This window comes from Andrena cerasifolii, chromosome 8, assembly GCF_050908995.1.
Source record: "Andrena cerasifolii isolate SP2316 chromosome 8, iyAndCera1_principal, whole genome shotgun sequence".
Classification (NCBI taxonomy): domain Eukaryota; kingdom Metazoa; phylum Arthropoda; class Insecta; order Hymenoptera; family Andrenidae; genus Andrena; species Andrena cerasifolii.
The window spans coordinates 16,284,525-16,306,683 of record NC_135125.1 but is presented as its reverse complement, the minus strand read 5'-3'; the positions used below and the strand labels follow the sequence as shown (position 1 = coordinate 16,306,683).

The window sequence follows — 22,159 nt, the reverse complement described above, 5'->3', positions numbered from 1 at the left end:
CATAAAAGAACTATCCATAAGAAGAATTTTATCTTTGGACCTTACAGAAACAGCAGTCGAGAACAGTAATCGAATTTCAAATAAGTTGTAGGTTTCGATTGTTTCGAGTAATCGATCTTGGCATCGATAGAAGGTGGTTTAAAATGTAGCATACACGTGTGGCGTCCACTCCACGATTTATGATTTATATAAGGAACGCAAGCGTCGTACAAATAATAGAAACGCCACAATGGCTAATAACAGCGTAAACAACGATACTCCACAAATACAAATAAGATTCGTTACCAAACAAGAACAGTAAGTGCGTTTTCCACTTGTTTCTCATTAAACGCACTGAGAGGTTAGCCTACTTGCCGTCATACATATACTTAAGCGTATACATGCTAAACAGATTTTCCAAATTCTAGATATGCCGTGCCAGACTTCCCACTGTCTGTGCACACATCTATCGTGCCGAATGAATTAAATACCCTAGTAAATGAACTATTGAAAGGTATAATGCCGTTTGTACGCCACTCACTAAACTGTAATGAATTACATCGATTCGCGTAATTGCTTATTCCAATTCTAGAATCGAGCGATATACAGAGCGACACAGAATTTGATTTTTTGGTGTGTTCTCAATTTCTACGTACCGCGTTATCCGAGCACATAGTGGAAAGAGGTGTTTCCACAGAGGAGGTGATAAATGTAGAATACGTTGAAAAGTATCCACCGCCAGAGCCGCAGGATTGCCTTATACACGACGATTGGGTATCTGCTGTTGCTGTTTGCGAGAAATGGTTCTATTTCATGTCATTTGTAAAAAGCATATATGGTTTGGAAAGATAATTGCTTTACGCTAAATAATGTGTTTAATAGGATATTAACAGGCTGCTACGACAATACACTGCACATCTGGACATCGAAAGGAAAACATCATCTTGTAATTCCTGGCCACACGTCACCCATTAAAGCAGTAGCATGGATATCATTGAGTTCCGATACTGGCAGCTTCGTTAGGTAATCAATGAAACCACGAAAACTAAAATCTAGCTTTCTAAAGAATTCTTATGTTCCGTTTAAACGTACAGTGCGTCTCACGATCAAACGGCCATAATATGGGACTGGAATATCGCAGAGAATTCAGTAGATTGCATACACGTATGCAGAGGGCACGAGCGCGGATTAGAAGCAGTCAGCATTAACTACGACAAAACGTTGATGGCAACTGGAGCCTGGGACACGATGCTCAAAATCTGGTCGACTTGTAAATATACTTCATAATATAATGAGAATTGAAGCTACTTAACGGTGGAAAGGAATGTTCGATGTGCTTTATCCTTGTTGATCTCCTCAGCTAATCAAGACGAGAACGAAGACGGTGAATCCACCTCGAAAAAGTTGAAATCAGAACACGGCAAGACTAGAGTAAGCAAAACAATTGGTAAAAGATACGTGTATAATTTAAAAATTTAGTATAATGTGCGATTGCATCGCGTAGGTGCCCACGCGAACGATGAAAGGCCACAAAGAAGCTATCAGCGGCATAGTGTGGTCGGATACAACGGAAGTAATAACGTCCTCCTGGGATCATACGATGAAAGTATGGGACACGGAATTGGGGGGAATAAAACACGAACTTGCTGGGAATAAAAGTTTCTTTGATATCGATTATTCTCCGTTGTGCCGCGCTGTCGTAACAGCGTCTGCTGATAGGCACATCAGATTGTACGATCCACGATCCACAGGTCTCGATTGATTTCTGTTATAGGATTAGGAAGCATTGCGAACTCTATAATAATAATTGTAAATTTATTTTAGAAGGAACACTTGTGAAAACAATATTCACATCTCACACGCAGTGGGTGCAATCGGTGCGATGGTCCACTGTGAACGAAAGCCTCTTTATCTCGGGAGCATACGACAACGATATGAAACTTTGGGACACCAGGAGGTTGGATAATTTATAATTACGTAGTTACAGAGGGATGCGAACGACTGTTTAAAAAAAAAAATGTCTGTTTCTTTACAGTCCCAAAGCGCCGTTATTTGACCTTTCCGGTCACGAGGATAAGGTATTGTGTTGCAACTGGTCGAATCCCAAGTTCATGGTGTCTGGGGGTGCAGATAACACTGTAAGAATATTCAAGTCGAAACATGTCGTTCATTAGCGATAAATTAATGTCGTGTAATTTTTTTTAAATACAACAGACAAAGTCGCCTATATATAGTGCAAATTAATAAGGATAAGCTTCTTTTTTTTTATTATTTTAGTATTTATTATACCTTAAATCAAACAATATAACCGCTCTAAACGAAATAGAATTTGATATATCCCCTTCACGAAACGTGTCGATCACGAAATCATGCGTCAATTGTAAAATAATAGAAACAAACGGTCATGCTGCGTAAGCTGCAACAACGCATTCAAAATCAACGTGAATGCAAATCGGGAGACGACGTACATACAAAGCCAGTTAGACTTGTTCTCGTAAAAATAAATACATTTACAAAATAAAAAAAAAAGAAAATAGAACGCGCGCCTCTGACCGAAGTGTTCTAATATCCTAAGAAAAAGCTCTAGGCGTCAAATCAGATTCGCACCTTTATTTCAATGAGTCTCCGCAATGCGTCAGTTTTTCTTTTTTTTTTTCTTTTTAATTTACCCTCGTATTTTACATCATTACAAAACCACCACTTAATTGACAAAAGAGGAGATCTAGTTAATCGTTCGTACATTGCCAGCACCTCGTCTCTCGTTTTCGTCTCGTGTCTCAGTTTTAAGAATCTCGAATCGCCATTATTGCGCAGAAATCAGAAATCATTTTACTCGGGACAGTACAAATCGCATGTCAGCGTGGTAAAGATGTCAATAAAAGTACTGAGGAAAAAAGGCTTCGTTTTCGTCCCTAATGGCGCGTCAATTCTCCGCGGTCACGCAAGAAACAATTCTCTACCGTCAGTTCTCTTCGTCTTCTTCTTTTATAATTAGAGGCGGACGCTGGATGTAATTACGCAATACGTTAGGATAATGTGGGGGGCCTTACGACTTTAAACATTACTTACAAAGGACAATTGTTGTTTCAGTCTATTGCAAATGCTGTACTCTGCTACACGTTAACAAATACTATATATGTGTCCGTTTAACCGATGCCCAATGGCGAAGAACGTGTGTGTGTGTGTGCTCCCCTGTCTCTTCTCAACTCGCTTAAGCTCTGTTTCAGTCCTAAAGGGACACCAAGAAGAAGTGTCAGGGCTTCTTTATTTCCACTTTGAAAAAGGCATGTTACAGTAGTCGCTACTCTCGATGCGACGGAAGGCATTCATATCGTGGAGTAACAGTGTAGATACAGTCACTGATCGTTTTGTACGGAGAGTAAGATTTTTATTTTACAGACTCTATATGTTCCTTCCTCGCAGTTGTAACTGCCCGTGGGTAACGGAAACTGGGCGAAACAGAACGGCAGAGTTTACTTTTCAACGGAATCTCTAAACTACAGATGGAAGAGCACAAGAAAGACGCGCAGTGCGCGGGAGGCAGGTATCGCCAAGGCATTTGGGGATTCACTCTTTCTCTCCTTTCTATCTTGCGATAAGGATGCGTGAGAGATTGTCAGCGGCTCGCGGCAAAAACAACTGAGGAAAGGAAAAGAAAATTATTCGAATAAATCCCCAAAACAGATCGTTTATTGATCAAAAATAAGGGACGATAATAATTAAGAATTTGATTCTTTCACTTTGAAATATACCAAACCATACTTGTAAGTAACTCTAAAACTGTATTCACGGTGCACACCCCGTGTACAAAGTGGTGTAGAGCGACGCCTCAGAGCGTGCACACGCAGTGTGCAGTTTACAGTAACAGTGTGTCTGCAGTCTGTGTGTTGTGTGTAATGGGCAGATGTTTTCTTTTCTTTCTTTTTTGCTTTCTTTCCTTTTGAAGTACGCATCTCATAAATTATGCATACACCTACACACACCCATGCTCCGGTCTCGCTCTCTCTCTCTCTCTCTCTCTCTCTCGCACTCTCTCTCTCTCTCTCTCTCTCTCTCACATCTTTTTTTGCATCACTCTCTCTCGCTCTTGCGTTCTCGCTATATCTCTCTTTCTCTCTCTTGTTGTCAGTATTCGTTTGTATCTTTTTTTCTCGGTTTTTCCATTTTTTTTATCGTTTTCTTAGAAGACCCTATCTAACCCCCACATTATCTCACACAAAGACTAGCGTTTTTAAACGATCCAAAATAAACTAAGGGCACTTTTAGTGGCGTATGCCCTGTTCTTATTTCGAGTTTCATGAAAAATCTAATTCTGACCGTTGTTAAACTTTGTTTTGTTTTTTTTCCTCTTCATCTTCTTCTTTATTACAGCACCTATCGACTTCTAAGAGTCCCTATTTTTTTTTCTTAACTAGCTATGACACACTTGCCTTAATCTAGAAATTTCATTACGTGCTATGCCTCGCCATCTTAAATTAATCCGAACCTAAGTTCCATTTCTTCTTCTCCATCATTCCCTTTCCTCTCTTATATCGATTCCTCGTACGCGTGCGAACTGGCTAATTCGACGTTTCAACGTTGCATCTCTATCATGTTCTCATTGGTCGCACAACCGCATAACAATATCATGGTAAGAAACGAAAAACGAAAAACCCCCCCAAAAAAAAAAAAATAAAATAAAAAAGATCAAGCAGACGGTACGGTATCGTTTCTGGAGAGAGTTACATGTCCTTCGTCTCCTCTTTGCGACAAACGACAGAGACGGACGGGGAGGGATCAGCGGAACGAAGACGTAAGGAGAGAAAAAAAAATGGCGGGGCGGGGAGGGGGAGGGGGAGGGTCGGAAGGGACGATAGAAAGAAAACGGCGATCCTCTCGTTACAGCTAGAGAAAAAAGAAACCTGTCGCTTAACAATGTAAGAAAAACAAATGACTTAAAAACTCCCGATGAACCTAAGGACTGTACAAGTCGAAGTGGTGGCGGCGCGCGCTCGGCGCCGCCGTAAGAAAAGTGTGAACCGCGGGGCCTCGCCACTTCTCGCTTAAGCCGATACTCGTTCGACTAACGTTACGTTTTCGTATTTTTTTTTTGTTATAATTATTTTGTTTACTTAAAAAACACCCTACGGTTTCTCTCATTTTATTCTCATCTCTCTACAATCAGCCTACGACTACAGTGTTGTGATTTCTAATCTAGAAAGAGGCTACACGCTAGAGTTCTAGAGAAAAGCTTTTTTTTACGGAAAGCAGCATTGCTTGGAAAACGAGGTTTCCAAAAAAGATTGGGTGTTCTCGGTTTAAACCACGCCCGGCCAGCCCAAGCACCCGACCCGCGGTGCGCAGCAAGCAGTCCTTACTATTTATATTACAGTAGAATAATATGTTGTAGAATAATATATATTTATCATTAATATGAATAGCCAGTCAGTCTTGACGGGTGCGAGGTGCATAGGCTGAACGGTGCCTCCACCTATATGTATCGTTCAACACGGAGAGGCAGCTTAGTTAATCCTAACTATCATCTAACTATCTACCTAAACTTAATCACTTAAATCGATTACTTCCTATCCAAAATGGTGCCTAGCCTATTCATAGTCAACACTAACTACACAACATCTCTCGCTGTGTCCTCTCTCTTCACGGTGTGTTCTTCTATACAATAGTTACCGCGCTCGCTCTCTTCCCCATGCACTCGCTCTCTGTCTCTCCTCGTCTCACGCTCTCCTCCCTCTTTCAACCTTTAGCTCGCGCATTTTTCTTCTTTTCTTTTTTTTATATAATCCCTTTCACTCTTACTCTCATTCGCCCGCTTTCTTTCTTCGTTCCCTTTCGCTCGTTTATGCCGTGCACTCCGATTTTTCGTTTTCTCTTTCTCTCTCTCCCTCTCTCCTCCCCCTCTACCCGCTCTCAAGTGCGGCTCCGTAATCTGCGGGAGCTGGCGTTTCTTTCTTTCATATTCTCCTTTTTTTCCCCCTCTCCTCGTCGGCCGAACCATCGTTCTTCCGCTCGGTCAGCAACTAATGGCTGCTCGTTTGTTTGGTCGTCACAATAATTAATTAGTTATTTAGTACAAGTCTATTAGTAAAATTCTTCAAAATTCACTATTTAATCACATGTGATTTTTGTTGTCAGTCGTGGTGACAATATCGCTTGTGCAACAATTACACGCTCGCAAATAGGTTTTCCCTTTCGCCTCTATCTTTCTCTCTCTCTCTCTCTCTCTCTCTCTCGCTCTCTCTCTCTCTTTCTCTCTTTATTTTTTTTTAATCTCCCTTAATGCATGGACTCAAATCGAGTAATAATCGGTCTCTTAAAAAATAGCTCATACCACTTTTTTTTCTCATCTTTTATCTCTTGTCATCAAATCGTGATGTACCAAAATAAACTAAATATATTATTTACTTCAAGTCTCAACAGTGTAAAAATCTTTCATACTTTAGATGACGTCAATAATAGTAATCGTTAATTATAATAATACAGCATATTATTGTAATATTATAATAATAGCTACGATCGCCTCTAATCTCTATCTAACTACCTGCCCGCCACTTCGAGCCCGGAGCTCGCAATATTTGGTAGAAAGCTTTCTGCTAAATCGTTCCTCCCCGACTCGATCTAAGTCAGACAACATGAAAACTGTGCCGGATGTAGAAAAAAAAACGGGCTTAGAGGAACGCAGGAGAGGAGTGTGTTTTATTCTTTTCTTCCTTCTTTTTCCCTTTTTCTTACTCGAGATATCGCGTAGTAGATAGAAAAAATCCTTCGACTTCTACACCTTCCCCCTCGTCTTTTCCCCGTTTTCGTCGCGCGTTCGATCCTCTCCGCCTATCGTTCACCTCCAGTCCCATTTATATCTTCGTTCATTTAGTAACGCGTTATTCGTTCGTTCGATATAATAAATTAATTTACACTCTATCTATCGTATCCCCGTCGTAACAAGCCTACTGTCTCTCATTCTCTCTCTATCTCTCTCTCTTGCTCTCTCTCTCTCTCTCTCTCTCTCTCTCTCTCTCGCTCTCTCGCTCTCTCGCTCTCTTTCTTCTCGGGCGGTGCTGAAATACCTTCGGTTTACAATGATCCGCCGTTTGATTTCTTTTTCTTTTTTTTTTCTTTTTTGTTCCTAGACTCCACAAAACGGACCGTCTATGCGGTGGTTTCCGGCCCGTCCAATCCCGTCAAGTGGCAACTATACACATACAAAATCTATTCGAATTCGTAACCAAAAAACGAACGCAGTGGACATTTAACTGGCTACAAACGCAAAGACAATTATATTCCCTTAACTAGAAGATGAAAATTTGGCTCAAGTTTCGCATTTACATACCCGACGTAAAAATATATTATAATATTTTTTTTCAGCAGATCCCTTGTCTAGCGGATTTGTCTGAAAAAGGCACAATTCTAAAAAAAATATCTGTATTCACTGTACAATTAAAACTGATATCGATTCGTAGTAACTGTACTCATAAATATAAATCCTCTAAAAAGTACTATGTTCCTTTCGTTCTTGTTACAATAATAATATTACATATATCCTGAAGTTATTCTTCTTTTCTTTTTTTCTTTTCTTTCTTTCGTTTTTTTTTTATATTTTTTTTGTTTAGAAATAAAGCTTCACTTTGTTTATTTATCTTCTTCTCCCAGCTTCTTCTTTTAAATCTTCGCTTCTTTTTCGTCCATAAAATATATAGTCGTACGTGATTTTAAAAAAAGAGAACGCGAACTGTACTCGTAAAAAGTAGATAAAAATCTCCGCGCGGCGATGCATACATACAATATATGTGCCTTGGCTTGGAATGTCTGAACGAAACAGAAGAGAACGAAAAGAAACAAATGTGATGAGAGTGCAGTTTTGTGGATGGGGTGGTTGTGCGCTGTTAAGGAAGAGTCTTTTCCTCAGCATCCTCGCGAGAAAGAAACGCTGATCAACGCCTCTTCTTTCGCAGCCCAGCCACCGGCCAGCCAGCTGGCACGAGTCCGGTTGGTACCACTGATTTACAATCAACTGAATCTGAATGCGTGTTTTTTTTTTCTTTCATTATCAACTCTAGCATTTGGAAGTGCTTTTTTTCTCTGTTTACATTTATTATTATTATTATTTCTTGGGAAGAATTCTCCTTTGTATATTTCTGAGCAGCGTTTCTTTTATAGTTTACAGTTTTTTTTTTGTTAAAATATTTATTCACACTCTCAAGCGTTCAGCTTCGACTTATCGTCTCCTTAGTAAATGTAATACCTAAAGTTAATCCTGGAAGCCTATCAGCTTGACACTAAACTGTCCGTCGCAGAATATCAATTTTTTTTTTGTTCCGTCACTGTCGTAATGATGCGTCGGCGATGCACAGCGAGTGGAGCCGTGCCGGTGCCGAATAAACGTAGATGTAGACACGAGCACTCGTAACCCCGTTCCTTTCTTATGACAACATTCATTCTCTAATCGTTGGAAAATATTAACTACTTTCACCTATTTTATCTGGTGGATAAAATGTATAAAAGATGGCTGGCAAGTCAATTATCATGAGGAAGAATCTTATCTGACTTTATGTAATGTATTTAGTCTCATCTATTCTTCATTAATATAATCCTTCGTATCAACAGGTGTGGCTCTCCTAACTTACGTAACCCTCGGTGTAATCGTATCTGAAATACCATCATTTGTTTTTGTTTCTTCTAAGTGAACCCAATAACTCTCGCCTCCTCAAAACCGATCCCAGTATATGGTGATTGAATTAGGAAACCGTTGAAAAATATTGTTTATACCTAAAAACCGTAGCCTACTTGGGCTGCTGAGCTTGGTATTGTTGGTAGGAGTCATCAGGAGATGCCGCATTACTTGTTTGTTCAGAATCACCCAATGGCATGGTATGAATAATGCTAGGAGGGTAAGTAGTGTAAGGATAGGGATGCGGGCTTGCTGCTATGTACTGAAAAACAAAAGATTTTCAATAATTTACAACCAGAAGCGAACAGACATTGATGTGTTGAGAAACATTCTTAAACAGAGGACGGAACTAAAATGTTCAGGAAGCATCAGGATAAAATACTTACGGAACCAGTGCCAAGATGCAATGTAGACATTTGTGTAGTAAGCTGAGGAATCATACTGTATTGTGGGTTGCTAGGATCAGCTGATGGCATCATCTGTAACATAAAGTCTGCGATGAATTCCAAAGTTCAAGCATCTCTGTTATTAATGTCGAGCTACACCTTGAGCTTAGTATAAAAACCGTGTCAAGGGAGTGCGCAAAAGTGCTAGAGAAGCGTAACAAAGACAGCAAAAAATGTGTACAAAAACTCACGTCGACCTGTTGCATGTGTGGAGGGGCTGTCTGCACTAAGTATGGAGTGACCCAAGGGGTTCCTGGTACACTGTAACCAGGTAAAGCTTGGCCGTAATGACGACTGTATTGTGTTAGAGTGGCTGCAGGTAGCATATGAGTGGTTGCAACCCCGTTTTGACCAACGCCGCTTGTATCGTAATTCAAAGCCATGTTCTATAACAATACACGTAGCATTATTAAAAACTGTGCATCGCGCGCTGCTTAATGATTACTTCAACAACGCCAATTACCTCTCCAGTTTCTCTCCATATTGTACTTTTGTATAATGATTTTTTCTTGTTGCCGCCATCAGCGAATTTCACCAATAGAGGATCCTTAGCCCCTTGCAGAGCCTTCCCATTGAACATTTGTATTATCTGTTCACATTTTTCTTTGGACTCCATTCTGAAGCAGAGATACGGCGTTCGGAATGTCAGAGGAATTTTAAATAACAGCTCCGCGATACTAAGAGCAAATGCAAACAGTGCTAACCTCGCGAATCCAACACCTTTACTTTGTCCGGCGGTATCACGTAATATGCGCGTTGAGATAACTTGCCCATATTGAGCGAGTAAACCTTCAACATCATTTTCTTTGAAGCTCAATGGTAGGTTTGCAATGTACAAATTTGTGGGGTCCTGCTCCTGTTGCTGAGAAGAGAGTAAAAATACTATGCAACTTATTGTAGTAGATTCTTGAACGTGTGTATATGTATTTATATAAATATAAATATATATATATATATATATATATATATATATACATATATATATATACATATATAATATATAAAAATTTTAAAGAAGATTTATATCTATCATTTTAACATTCTTCATTAACATATATTGCATGTTCCTGTGTAATTGTAATTATGAATGAATGCACAGACGAAATCACTACAACGATGAGTTAATAATACGTGAAGGTTGTAAGAAGGACTTTTCATGTCAATGTACAAGATGAACATCACTAAGTGTGTATTCTGTGTACTCTTTGCGCAGAAAAGAAAGAAAGAAAAAGATACTAGTGTCCGGTCCAAATGCAATTTGTACAAATTCGTTCCGAATGTTAAAATGACATAACTCAAAATTAAATTGAATATAAATGCAAGAAATTTGAAAAACTAAAATTCACAAGGTACTTAAAACACAAATCCCTTATACATAAGTTATAGATGTTTTCTTTTTATCAAAAAATTACATTAATCTACAAGATACTACGAAAAAGACCATTTAAACTATGACGATTATTTTCATCTAACTTTGAGTATAGCAATGGACAAGTATTAAAAAACGAATCATTATGAATCAAGATAATTATTTTCTTTAATATCGAAAGGTCATCATGCTTCAGGGCATTACGTTACCACATTCTGGTGGTTCTCCAAATCTGCTTTACGGTGCTTGTAATTAAAATCAAATTTCAAACATATCCTACATTTATGCACAAAGCATGCTCACACGTATATAAATACATATTGTTTGTCACGGTAGTGAATATCGCCTGTGCAATCATTCCTGTTATTATTAAACGATGTTTAATGGCAAGGTTATCATTAATGTATGTAATTTATTTGATTAAAATAGTATTCGATAAAAGAAAAGTGACCATTCTTTCGAAAGTATATTAAATATGTTGAAACGCGAGGTAATCCTCTATGCTGCTAATACAATAGTAAAATTTAGTGAACAACATACACAATTCTTTTCATTTGTACTGCTTCTCTACAATTTTCTGTAAGTTTTATTCCAACGATTATATATGCTTACATCACAGATAACAAGTAAGTAATGCAATCCAACTAATTGCTTCTCACTAGACAATATCAAGAATAACCATTCAAAGCAGTAATATATTTCCAATCACATATGACACGTTGTTGGAGACAAGCATGATAAAAAGCACAGGCATGTTCACATATATACAGTTACATCATGAGACAGAAATGAAAGTGAGCCAAATTACAAATCGTCACAATACAGCAGAAGACACATTGTATGTAAGATATATGCACATACATATACATGTGTTCATGCTTAAGTTTCTTTCGCTTATGATTTTCATACGCAGAGAACCAAAAAGGAAAAGATATATGTACATTAAACTTAACTCTAACTTGAGTTCAATGTCTATGCACCCTCAAGCATATTTTGAGATCCACCACTTCTCTCAAAAAATCAATCAACTCTACAGTTACTTGAATATACTTATACTTTACGACAATTTACTTCAATCTTGCGAATGCATTAAAACAAAAAAATAAATAATGAAAATATTATGATATAAGCCAAGCTGATGGCATTATATATATATATATAAATATATGTATATGTATTCGTACTAAATATCATATACATATATGCCCATGTACGTATACATATTTATTTATTGTAAAACCATAATATATCTTAATAAATTTCTGTATCTCAATAAAATGATGTACATCTCGATCAAGTGCGAATGTGTATAAGGGATTTTTTTCTCATAGCATCTCGTACACCTCTCTATAAATCATATGCGATTAAGTACATTACAAGAATTGTAAAGTAATAATACCAAATGGAGTGTTCGATTATGTTTTACTTCTACAGCTAGAGTGCTAAATCATTGCAAAATTAAAAACTTTCAAAGATTCCCAAATACACATCCAAATTCGTTTGGTGTGCTGGTTAAACTTTATTATTTAAGCCAAGTGTGTCAATCAGAGCCAACCAACACCCCGGGAGTAAGATAGCACCTGATCTTCACATAGCACCACTAACTGGTAAGTAAGTACCATGTACCCTGAGCACAGTTAATGACGGGTACATTATTTAGTTGTAATCATATCACATGCGACTGACATCATCACAGCTGCTGATGGCACCCCGTGCTTTTACCGCGGCCAGATTAGAAGAACCATTCCAAGTTAGTTTTTTTTTGTTTCTTTCGTTTGGACAATAAACATAGGCAGGAGCCAATGATTTCCATTCAGAAATCTGCGCATGTAGGTAAAAAATAAATATGACCAACAGGAATGGAAAACTAAATGAATGTAAGCCATCGTTTCTGATAATTCCGTATCATAGATTAGGAGTACAGAAAGGTGTCTCCGATAAATTGCACTGAAAATTGAATAAGATGTACTATATCGTGTCTGCGATCGAATATCGCAACTACTAGTATCACGCGTACATACTGTTGTACTTGAAAGCAATCTATCTTAATAGAGCGATCTAAAGAAGTTTAGAAGTCTGTTTACTATTACAGTGAAACTATTCTTTTATGTAGGACTAAAACACAGATATTTGAGCACATTAGATATTTGCTGGAGGCTTGAATTAGTGCTGAAACGAATGCAGTTTTCAGACATGAATTATAAATGTGTTGACACAGCAGTATCAGCAATTTTGTGGCCGAGGTACAGCAACAAGCATCGATAGTTTGGTAGGTATGTAAGACAGAATGACAGATAGAACTGGTGAATACTAGAGATTTTCAGACAAGTGAGACAGGTTTCGATAGGAAGAGCAATGTTTTCCTTACCTCGATGTGCGCATAATTGCCTGCTACTATATTTTCACTGATAACGAAACAACTGTTTCCCTACACGGTAAAGACATACATCATCCAACTGAATGCTTAGCCATGAAAGTTAACTTAGTTCTCAGAATGTTTTATATGAACTTTCCGGAATTTTCGTTACCAATGAAAATATAGTTCGTATCTGATACCACCCCTCTAGTAGCAGTATGTACTCTCTTTTGCTCAGAGAATAATAAATACACACCCGAAGGATACGCAAGTTTACACTATCTTATTTCGCTAATAGTTTGCCTTTCTCACTTGTCGTTACATTTAGATACTTCCAATCTTTTAAATACTCTTTACAACACTTGTAATCTTGCTCCAATCTGATATCACTATACTAAAAAATAGTTTTCCTACATGACGCAATGGTTTGTAAAGTACTAAATAGTTCTTGTCAAGACGTAAATTCTAAGCGTGTCTAGAGGGGCTGAAGAGCAGAGCAATGATGCCATGAAAATGATGCCATGCTTGTCTTTTGATAATTGTAATAGAATCTGAGTAGCTTAAGAAATTTCTTCACAGATCTCCTTATGGCAGTATCGAATAGTATTTTATAAAATTATCTTCTTTAAAAAATAAGCTATAAACTCAGGCTAACATATATAATGGAACAATGTAAAATAGGAACGAAAACTCGCTAACATTTCACACTAAATTCCGATAAAATACTATAAATTATTATTACCATTATCCTTGCGCAGAGATGTGATAATAAAATTTAACTCAACGTACATAAAAAGACACGAGTAGCAAGTTTCGGAAATCACTCTTTGATAACTATGCAAAGGATTATAAAAGACGACCATGGCACCCACACTGTGATTCAAATTTCAATACTTTTTTCATCCAATTTTATATGATACAAACAATATATCAAGGTACTGTGTATACATGTTTGTCACAGTAGTACTGGAATAAGAACTTTTCTCAAATTAATGGCATTTAACAGTTATGTATCAATGGGAGTGTAATAGGTATGTGAAAATATGCGAAAACAGGAGGATCACAGATGGACACAGAATGGGACAAGAGATTGAAAGAGAGAACAACAGAGAAGGAAGAAACAAAAATGAAAGGAGAGAGCGAGCGAGAGACAGAGAGAGAGAGAGAGAGAGAGAGAGAGAGAGAGAGAGAGAGAGAGAGGACAGACAGAGAGAAAGGGAAAGATAGAAAGAGAAAGAGAAAGAGAAGAAAGGTTTACTGTTACTCTGGTATTACTGTACTTGCATGCACAACCAACGTACACTGGGCAGTCTACGGAGCAACCAGATACCCACTTTCGCCATCTGCGCTTGGATGCCCTTGGCGACCAGTGCTTTCACAGCACCCTCTGCCGCCACTGGTGACTCAAAGTCTACAAATCCATAACCTGTAACACACAATTACAATACAGATGAATAAAGAATAACGATTACCCCGTATAGATATTCTAAATGTTTAAGTGCAAGGCAACGTCGACGAAATTGCTACTTTCGACAGTGATGCTTGTATCTTACGCTAAGCGCTTCAAAATCGCGAAGCAAATAATGTTATAAAGTTTAACGTAGTACCTTTACATTTATTCGTGTTTTTGTCCAAAATTGCCTTTGTAGAAGTAATAGTTCCATATCTGCAAAAACACAGTGCATTAGAAACGACGCACTCCCCGCGTGACAAAGCAGGTTCCAACGCCACTCGGATCCCATCGGGAATGTTAAAACTACACCGTTACCACGCTATTTAACTATTAGTTCGCTACAGACTTTTGGCATTCGTTAAATTACACAAACAACTTACTGAGAACACATGTTAACAAGGTCCTTATCAGTTGTATTTTGGTTGAGGCCACGGATGTACAAATTTGTTTTCGACAGTTGTTCTGTCTGCTGTCCTTGTATAGCATTATTGCTAAGGCTTGTGCTCATTGTTCCACTTTGACTACCAGTAGCGCTGCTCGAGCTACTATTAGTGTTAGCTGGAGAGGAGGCTGTAGGCACCCGTTGTCCACCATACTGCAATGCATCAGGCAAGATATTATATAAAATTATATACCATACCACGCCTCGTGACTAATGAGATAGAAAATAATCCTGGCGAAATCGCTACGACAGTAAACGATTGAAATTTGAATACTGAATTTTCTCTCACAGTTGATTAGCTGGGTAGTTTAAGATCGCCATGAAATTCACAATTTCTATTTATTAAAGTATCAGTGTACGACCAAAAATCAATCTAGCTCGTTATACCGAGAAAGGAGACGCGCGTTGAAACATCTAAGGCAACTATATGCATGCGTCACGAAAGGCCTGGGTCAGGTACTCGATATAATCTACTTTGCCGGAGTGCCGGTCAGTCCAGACAACAAAGAGCACAACTAAATAGACCGCAAAGTAGCTCTGGTTCCGTAACAAAAAGAAAACAAACATATTTCGAAAGATCGATCGACAATCTCTTTACCAATCGGGGAGAAGCCGAATCATCCTTGAAAGCTCGAGTGGAAGAACGTCGGTAAGATAGCGCATCGTGCAAGGAGCACTAATGCCGCGTTGTCATGGCCCCACCCGGTTCATAAAGCTGTGAACCCTTTCGCTACGCGAAGTCTAGAATTTTCCACTGACCGTTACGAAATTCTAATTCCCTGTCCCAATAACAAGGTACGTATACATAAGAAAGCACTCGCTTATGTTCCAAGCACCTTTACAGGTGACCCCACGAAAGTATACGCACCATACCCCAAAGAGAATCAATAGATAGCCTAGAAGATATAGCAAGGTTTACAGGTTTGAGGTTTCGGGACAAGAGGTTTGTCAGTTTTCTCGGGTGGTAAGATTTCCAGGCCTCTTGTTCCGAAGCCTGAAAGCTGTAAACTGGCTATGTCCCTTCTAGGTACTGTAAACAATGCTCGCGCAACAAACCCCTCTGCAGCCGGCAACCATGCATACGTTGCAGTCGGAGGCGCGACCCGATCGAAGGCCCGTGGATTCTCCTCAACGATTGACGAAGCTTCCCCGAGAGAGTCTGCCAGGAGCGGAACATAAGAGAGCAGTAGAGGCACGTATAGACTTACCGACGCGTGCTGTGCGTAGGTGGCTGTGGCGTAAGGATTCGCCGTAGGCGGTAGTTGCTGTGCACCGACGGGCATCTGGCCGGCCGCCGCAGCTGCGGCCGCTGCGCTGGGGTATCGCGTGTACGGCGGGTAGGCAGCAGCAGCAGCCGCCGCAGCCGCAGCCGCGTGAGAGGGCGGCGCAGCGCCCCAAGCCGCGGCACCGCTCGCACGATACTGCACCGGGTTCCCGCCTCGTGGACCGCCGCCTGTGTTCCCCTTCAGCCCGTGCCCACCACCACCGCCCCCACCTCCACCTCCACCGCTTGCAGGACCAACGCCGACGCTGCCGCCCGTCGCGCCGCTACCCCCGCCACCGCCCCCGGCGCCACCGGCGTTACCATTGTTAGCACCCACGTACGTCGGTCTCGGACCGTTCGTACCCTGAAATACAGCAGAAGAAACTGGTCAGTGGTCTCGAATTAATCGACATCCCATTCGCGGAGCCACGGAACGGCAGGTGACTCCTCGCGGAAGATAAGGTGAATGTCCCAATTTCTGCTCACGAAAAATAGCGATGTACGTATCTCTGCTCGCGTAATATGTTGCATTTTCAGGTTAAAATAAGTTACATCTTTTATGGAGATGTTTCGTAACACAAGAGTAAAGCATAAAATAAAATGCCTTCGAACAGAAATAGAGGTTACAGCATATATTGAATTTCGGTGAGTAGAAATTCGGGCACGACGGTGATTCACTTGACCCTAAACCTAATCACCTGTTTTCTAGTTAAAATAATCAAGAACAGTACAAAATCTACATCCAGAGCACAATAAGGTATCTGTTTTTGTTAATAAATAAGAACTTTTACTGCAAAATCTATTTTCTGCCCAATTATCGGATACTAATAGTTTAATTTTACTGCACTCGCGTAGATGTTCAAATAATTTAGAATTATTTTGTTGCAGCTACAGTAGAAACGTGGCGTTTATAATAATAAGAAAAATACGAAATGAGCAGAAATGCGGACACGAGCAGAAATTGAGACATTCACCTTAGATTGGAACGTGAGACATGGAGATTCTAGTAGGTACCGCGCGTTTGGTATCGCATTAAGAGGGTATCGTGTGCGATAATGTTAATTGGAAGCGCAGTCACGCGAGGCGTGACGTTTCTTAATGTTACGTAGGGCGAGGTGTTGATGGCGTTGGGAATTCTGGAAAAGAAAACGAGCGCAGTGAGAGTGCAATAACGTCGGAGGGCAATGGAATTGTGATTGCGAATGTATTTACTATGCGGCTTCGGAGCAATTTGGAGGTATGAAGCCTGAAATCGGACGGCGCTCTCGCTGGTAACGTTACGGCTTCCTAATTAGAGTCATTTGCACGGCAAATTCGGGTCAGTTAATGTCCTTAGTAAAGACATCGCAGAGGCTAAGTCCGTGCTTGCAGCGGGCACAATCGGCTGGTCTGTTGCCAGATAAATTTCTTCGTACATAGATGCAAATAGGCCTTAATTGCGATGTGCGGCGGTAACTGGAAGTTCGCTCGAGATGTTCGATATAACGAGTGAACCTAAATGCCCCCTTGCATGGGCCATTAATGTACGTAAGTTTCACTTGTTACACTTGGAGGATAAAAATAAATTTGTTTGAAGAAAAAGAGAAAAAAATCCTGATTCGTTAACCGAGCCTCGGTGGCGGGATTATCATTAAAATTCCTTCTCTGTCGAACAGAAAGTTCGAGGCTAAGGTACACCGATGATTTTCACAGATGTTGCCAGACGTTTGGACAGTTGACGAATAAGACCGCTTAAGGTCGAAACACTTAATCGAGTGTTAAGCCGTTCGGCTGGAATAAAAATTCTGCGAATGAACGGTTCGCTCGACCGTTCCTCGTGCGCTGGTACAGCGCGTTCCTTTTAGAAGGAATTGCTTGTTTTTAGATCGATTTAGTATTCACCGCGTATCGAGTGTTCCCGTTATCAAAAGTTACACCTTGATCGGGTCGATTCGCCTTCGCCAGATAATAAAAGCGACACGGTTAAGTAACTTGTTCCTCAAGCCCGTTTCAACTCTCTTCCTATTTAAATGACGCATCACGCCACGGGACTTATCATAGCTATCGTCGTGCGCACGCTCCTGTGAACAGATTATAATATAGATGCAGTGTAGCTTCAGCTTTTATCTGTCACGCTCGAGCACCGCGTAATGCAGATAATTATTAATAGATGAGCAGAGAGAAGCTTTTTGCATCTGCCTTTCGTTCCCTCGGCGTCCACCCGAAAAGGTTATTACGATTACGGGTGCAACGATAAGATAATGGACGCCTCTTTTGTGGCAGATTTCGCCGAAGCGGCCGATTCGTAAAGATCTTCGTCAAACATTAAATCCCACCGAAGCAAAGTAATCGCGTAATCGTGAAATTACTATGCCATATTTATTTTACATCGAGCATAAGGTCACCGTTCGCGATTACCCACAGCGAGATTCGATAATCCCTCAAATATAAAAAAACATCTCCCCTGCTGCCAGCGTACTGACCACCAAGCGCCGACCAAATTATCTGTCCTGTTCACTTGTTTATTCGCGATGACGCCTGCTGTTTTGTTCCGAGTGATTCATTACTTTTATCTATTTCGAGTTGTGCTCTCCGTGAATCATAAATGATACGAGCCTAGGGTTGAGGGTGCTTTATCGTAGAAAGGGAATATTAAAATGCGATAAATAGCTCGGTCGAAATATGCGAAATTAGGAGATCTGAAGATTCGGCCCACAAGCGCAAGCCGCAACAAATGCGGACTGTGCGATCGGTTTAGGTCACGGTCTGGGCCAACGCGGTAGCGTCACTCTGCGAGGGGTAGTATAACGGAAGTGTAGGAATATGATTATGTAGTGACACGGTACCCGATAGCTCGATTTTACAGCGAACTGATGCTTCGGAACAGGCTTTCAAAATTAACTGCTGCGTGGGTGGTGGATTTCATGATGAATTGTAATTAATTAACATAACTAATGCGTAGGCACAACATGTTGTACCAACCCGCTAGTTAACTTAAGAGATCATTCTGGTAATCACGCCGTTAAATTCCACAACATTCAGGGTTTTTTTCTCAGTTAATATAATGAATAACAATGTCAAACTTTTTTCATTTATTAAGCTACTTGTAATGTTTACGGAACAATTTTTTAAATACACTTTTAATTGTGTTTTTTCAATGTTATCTGGGGTTCAAAATCGCGCCTTTGAAAAGAAATACCACCCTGGCGGGAGTGATTTAAGCTCACAGACTCATCTGAAACAAAAAAAAAAACAAGCTGATTCTTAATCATTATGAGTACCGCTATCGCAGGTGCCAGAATTAGCCACGTAAGTCAAAATTTAACAAAATTGCGCGCATTCAAACTTCAAGTATCGAAATTTTCCATTATTACTTGAAGTTTGAATGCGCGCAATTTTGTTAAATTTTGACTTACGTGGTTAATTCTGGCACCTGCGATAGCGGTACTCATAATGATTAAGAATCAGCTTGGTTTTTTTGTTTCAGATGAGTCTGTCAGCTGAAATCACTCCCGCCGTCTTTTCAAAGGCGCGATTTTGAACTCCAGATTACATTGAATAAACACAATTAAAAGTGTATTTAAAAAATTGTTCCGTAAACATTATAAGTAGCTTAATAAATGAAAGAAAGTTTGACATTGTTATTCATTGTATTCACTGACAAGGAGAGTATTTTAGGTGTCCGCCTTCGATCATTTTGATTTTTGGATATGTTTTCCCCGTTTTCATATTTGGGGGGTGAAACTGCGTTCAAAGTTAGGGTTGAAAAATCATTTTTGTGGATTTTTGAAAATCTGGTGAGTCAGTCATATTTCGCATACATGGACACAAAATTCGTCCATTGACACTATTCCCCTATCTCTAATAGTTCTCGAGATATTCCACAAAAATGATTTTTCAACCCTAACTTTGAACGCAGTTTTCACCCCCCAAAATATGAAAACGGGGAAAAATAAAAAAACACGTATTTCTTATTTTTCGGTCCTCTGTAACATATCCAAAAATCAAAATGATCGGAGGCGGACACCTAAAATACTCTCGTTGTGAGAAGAAAAAACCTGAATGTTGTCGAATTTAGCGGCTTGATTACCAGAATGACCCCTTAATTAGTATTTTCACATCCCTGAACCGATAAGTAGACGCAGAAATTAAGTGTCAGGCGCGTGACAACAAAAATTGGCCCTTTTAATCTCAAGTAAATTCGCAAAGCCTCTACTGAAGGCGCTCACCTGATGACGGACTCCCAAAGAGACGCGTCTCCCCATCTTGTGAATAGAGTAACACCGCGTTGTACTCTATTCACAAGATCGTCAGAGGGAAAGGACATTTGTATCCACTAATCAAAGGATCGCCTTGCCGCGGGGATGACTGATTGCAGGCGAGCGATGCCAAAAATAAAACCGCCGCGATCTCGCGCGAAGGACTTTCTCGGCCGCTGCATCTGTCGCAATCGCAGGGCAGGGGGCGATTTCCAGGACTTTCGAGCGCCGCATTCCACGGCTCTTTAGAAAGGCCTCTCTCGTCGGCTGGCATTTTTGGCATAGTTGTGATAACGCGGTTCACCGTTTGCTGGAGAGCCAGACGGCGCGGAGGGAGAAAAAGGAGGAGAGGAGAGAGTCGCTGCTTGGTCGACAGAGACCGATCGAAAGTCACTTATCATGAAACTCGAACCTCGTCACTTCCTGCACCGTTTACCAGCCCCTTCCTCCTTCCTCCCTCTCCTGTTTCCCTCCTTACCAGCAGAGTTCCGGATGACTCTAATCGACGCGGGAAAAATTCAATCCAAGTGGAGCGGAACTTGAACCGTCCGAAGCTCGCGGGATGTCCCGGGGCCTGGCATTTGGGGAATATTTGCAGGCTTAGCGTTGACCAGTCGATACTGCGCGCCAAGGGTCAACTTAGGTGCCTTGGATCGTCTTATTCCCATCGCTAGGTACGGCGCGCGTTACAATGATGCGCAGACGTGGTAAGCAGGAAGCGGCATCCGGTCGGTACATCACGATACCCATTTCACACGTCGTTCTCTATTTCGCAGTGACCAACGGCCACGTTGCCTGCATGCCGTTCAATTGAAACGGCGGCGTCTACGGGCGAAATCGTTCCGCCGTGCTCTGCGACGCCGATCCTTTGTTGGCCCACGCTGACGGGCGACGCCGCGTTCCTCCCCTCCGGCCCAGAGGTCGCCGTGCACTTTAGGTGTAGTAGGCTGCTGATATAGTAGCGTCGAAAGGTTAGGTCAATTAGGGGCATCCTTCTCGACCTTCCAGCCCTTAGGACGTGGAACGATTTTACCGTTCGCGAACAGACCAGGCAACAACGTCGGCGATTTATCGACCGACGCCGAATTTCTAGCCGCGAACGGTCGAGGAACCGGCGGGTCGCAGCTAGGGAATACAATCCGCGGGTCATTGTTTACGATCCCGGGGTTGCGGGATTTTTGTGGTCTCGCTCGGGCCGTGCGGTACTCGTCGAGCCGGTGTGATTTGACGCAGCGTTACGTTCAATTAATTTTCATTTGGCCAATTTTAAAACGTCCACCTTTTTCAAAACATGTCCATAAAGAGGAAAAACAGGGCTTTATCCTCCTATTTTTTCCAAATTTTTAAAAAGGTGCCTTCAACTATAAAATTCCATTTGTTTAGACCAATTACTAAATAAAGGGACAAATATTCGTTTTTATTAAGTGAAATAATTTTTATTAGCTACTCTTATATCTGCACTGTAAGCACCGAAAAGGTGATTTTTATCAGTTTACTAGTTCAACAGTTATAATTTTTGGAAAAATAGTAAACACTATATTTCAAAGAGCTGTAACATCCACAATTTTTGACATTTCGAAAAATCCTTCGAGAATATGTTTATATACCCCTAAAGACTACAGCATATCCAAGTTGCACCAAAATCCAAAATGTTACTCCGAAAAGTGTCCGACTTCGCGTGGAATGACCCGATAAGTAGATAATATCGGTAAACTATGGTTCTTCATAATGATGAGGACTTTTTGGAAATGCGAACGAAGAAACAGCGAAGCACCCAAAGTACATATTCTACAATGTTTCGAGTTTACTTGTTCAGACAAGTTGCGATTTCGAAATAGAATGTGGAAAGTGAGAATATCATTGTAAAAATAAATGTAGTTTAGTTAGTTATATGCGACTTAATAATAATCATTATTATTATTATTGTCCTTATTATTATGAAATGACTAC

The 22,159-nt window shown here is 40.4% G+C and overlaps 2 protein-coding genes and 1 long non-coding RNA gene across 14 annotated transcripts in view; 2 read left to right on the top strand and 1 right to left on the bottom strand.

Moving 5' to 3' along the window:
- The first annotated feature begins 107 nt into the window (after positions 1-107).
- LOC143372568 (ribosome biogenesis protein WDR12 homolog) lies at positions 108-4,634 on the top strand. The gene is made up of 9 exons (XM_076818880.1): positions 108-297; positions 408-493; positions 572-782; positions 862-1,002; positions 1,074-1,249; positions 1,340-1,410; positions 1,484-1,730; positions 1,804-1,936; positions 2,015-4,634. Exons 1-9 carry the CDS (start codon positions 230-232, stop codon positions 2,151-2,153), a joined length of 1,272 nt encoding a protein of 423 aa, XP_076674995.1. The 5' UTR covers positions 108-229; the 3' UTR covers positions 2,154-4,634.
- Positions 1,072-22,159, bottom strand: part of Shep (RNA binding motif single stranded interacting protein alan shepard) — a 43,048-nt gene continuing 21,960 nt past the window's right edge. For 2 of the 12 annotated variants that reach the window (XM_076818867.1, XM_076818875.1), the window contains exons 2-10: positions 15,916-16,335; positions 14,646-14,860; positions 14,420-14,478; positions 14,093-14,238; positions 9,792-9,949; positions 9,551-9,704; positions 9,279-9,473; positions 9,028-9,120; positions 8,138-8,903 (exon numbers count right to left, since the gene is read on the bottom strand). In XM_076818867.1, coding sequence (XP_076674982.1) covers positions 8,754-8,903; positions 9,028-9,120; positions 9,279-9,473; positions 9,551-9,704; positions 9,792-9,949; positions 14,093-14,238; positions 14,420-14,478; positions 14,646-14,860; positions 15,916-16,335 — 1,590 coding nt within the window. In that variant the 3' untranslated portion in view covers positions 8,138-8,753. Of the gene's footprint in view, positions 3,619-8,137; positions 8,904-9,027; positions 9,121-9,278; positions 9,474-9,550; positions 9,705-9,791; positions 9,950-14,092; positions 14,239-14,419; positions 14,479-14,645; positions 14,861-15,915; positions 16,336-22,159 lie in introns of those variants that run through there. The other 10 variants (XM_076818869.1, XM_076818868.1, XM_076818870.1 and 7 more) reach the window with 10 other exon arrangements.
- On the top strand, positions 16,330-16,977 carry LOC143372569 (uncharacterized). The gene is made up of 4 exons (XR_013086307.1): positions 16,330-16,433; positions 16,509-16,616; positions 16,681-16,728; positions 16,860-16,977. It is a non-coding gene; the product is annotated as an uncharacterized LOC143372569 (long non-coding RNA).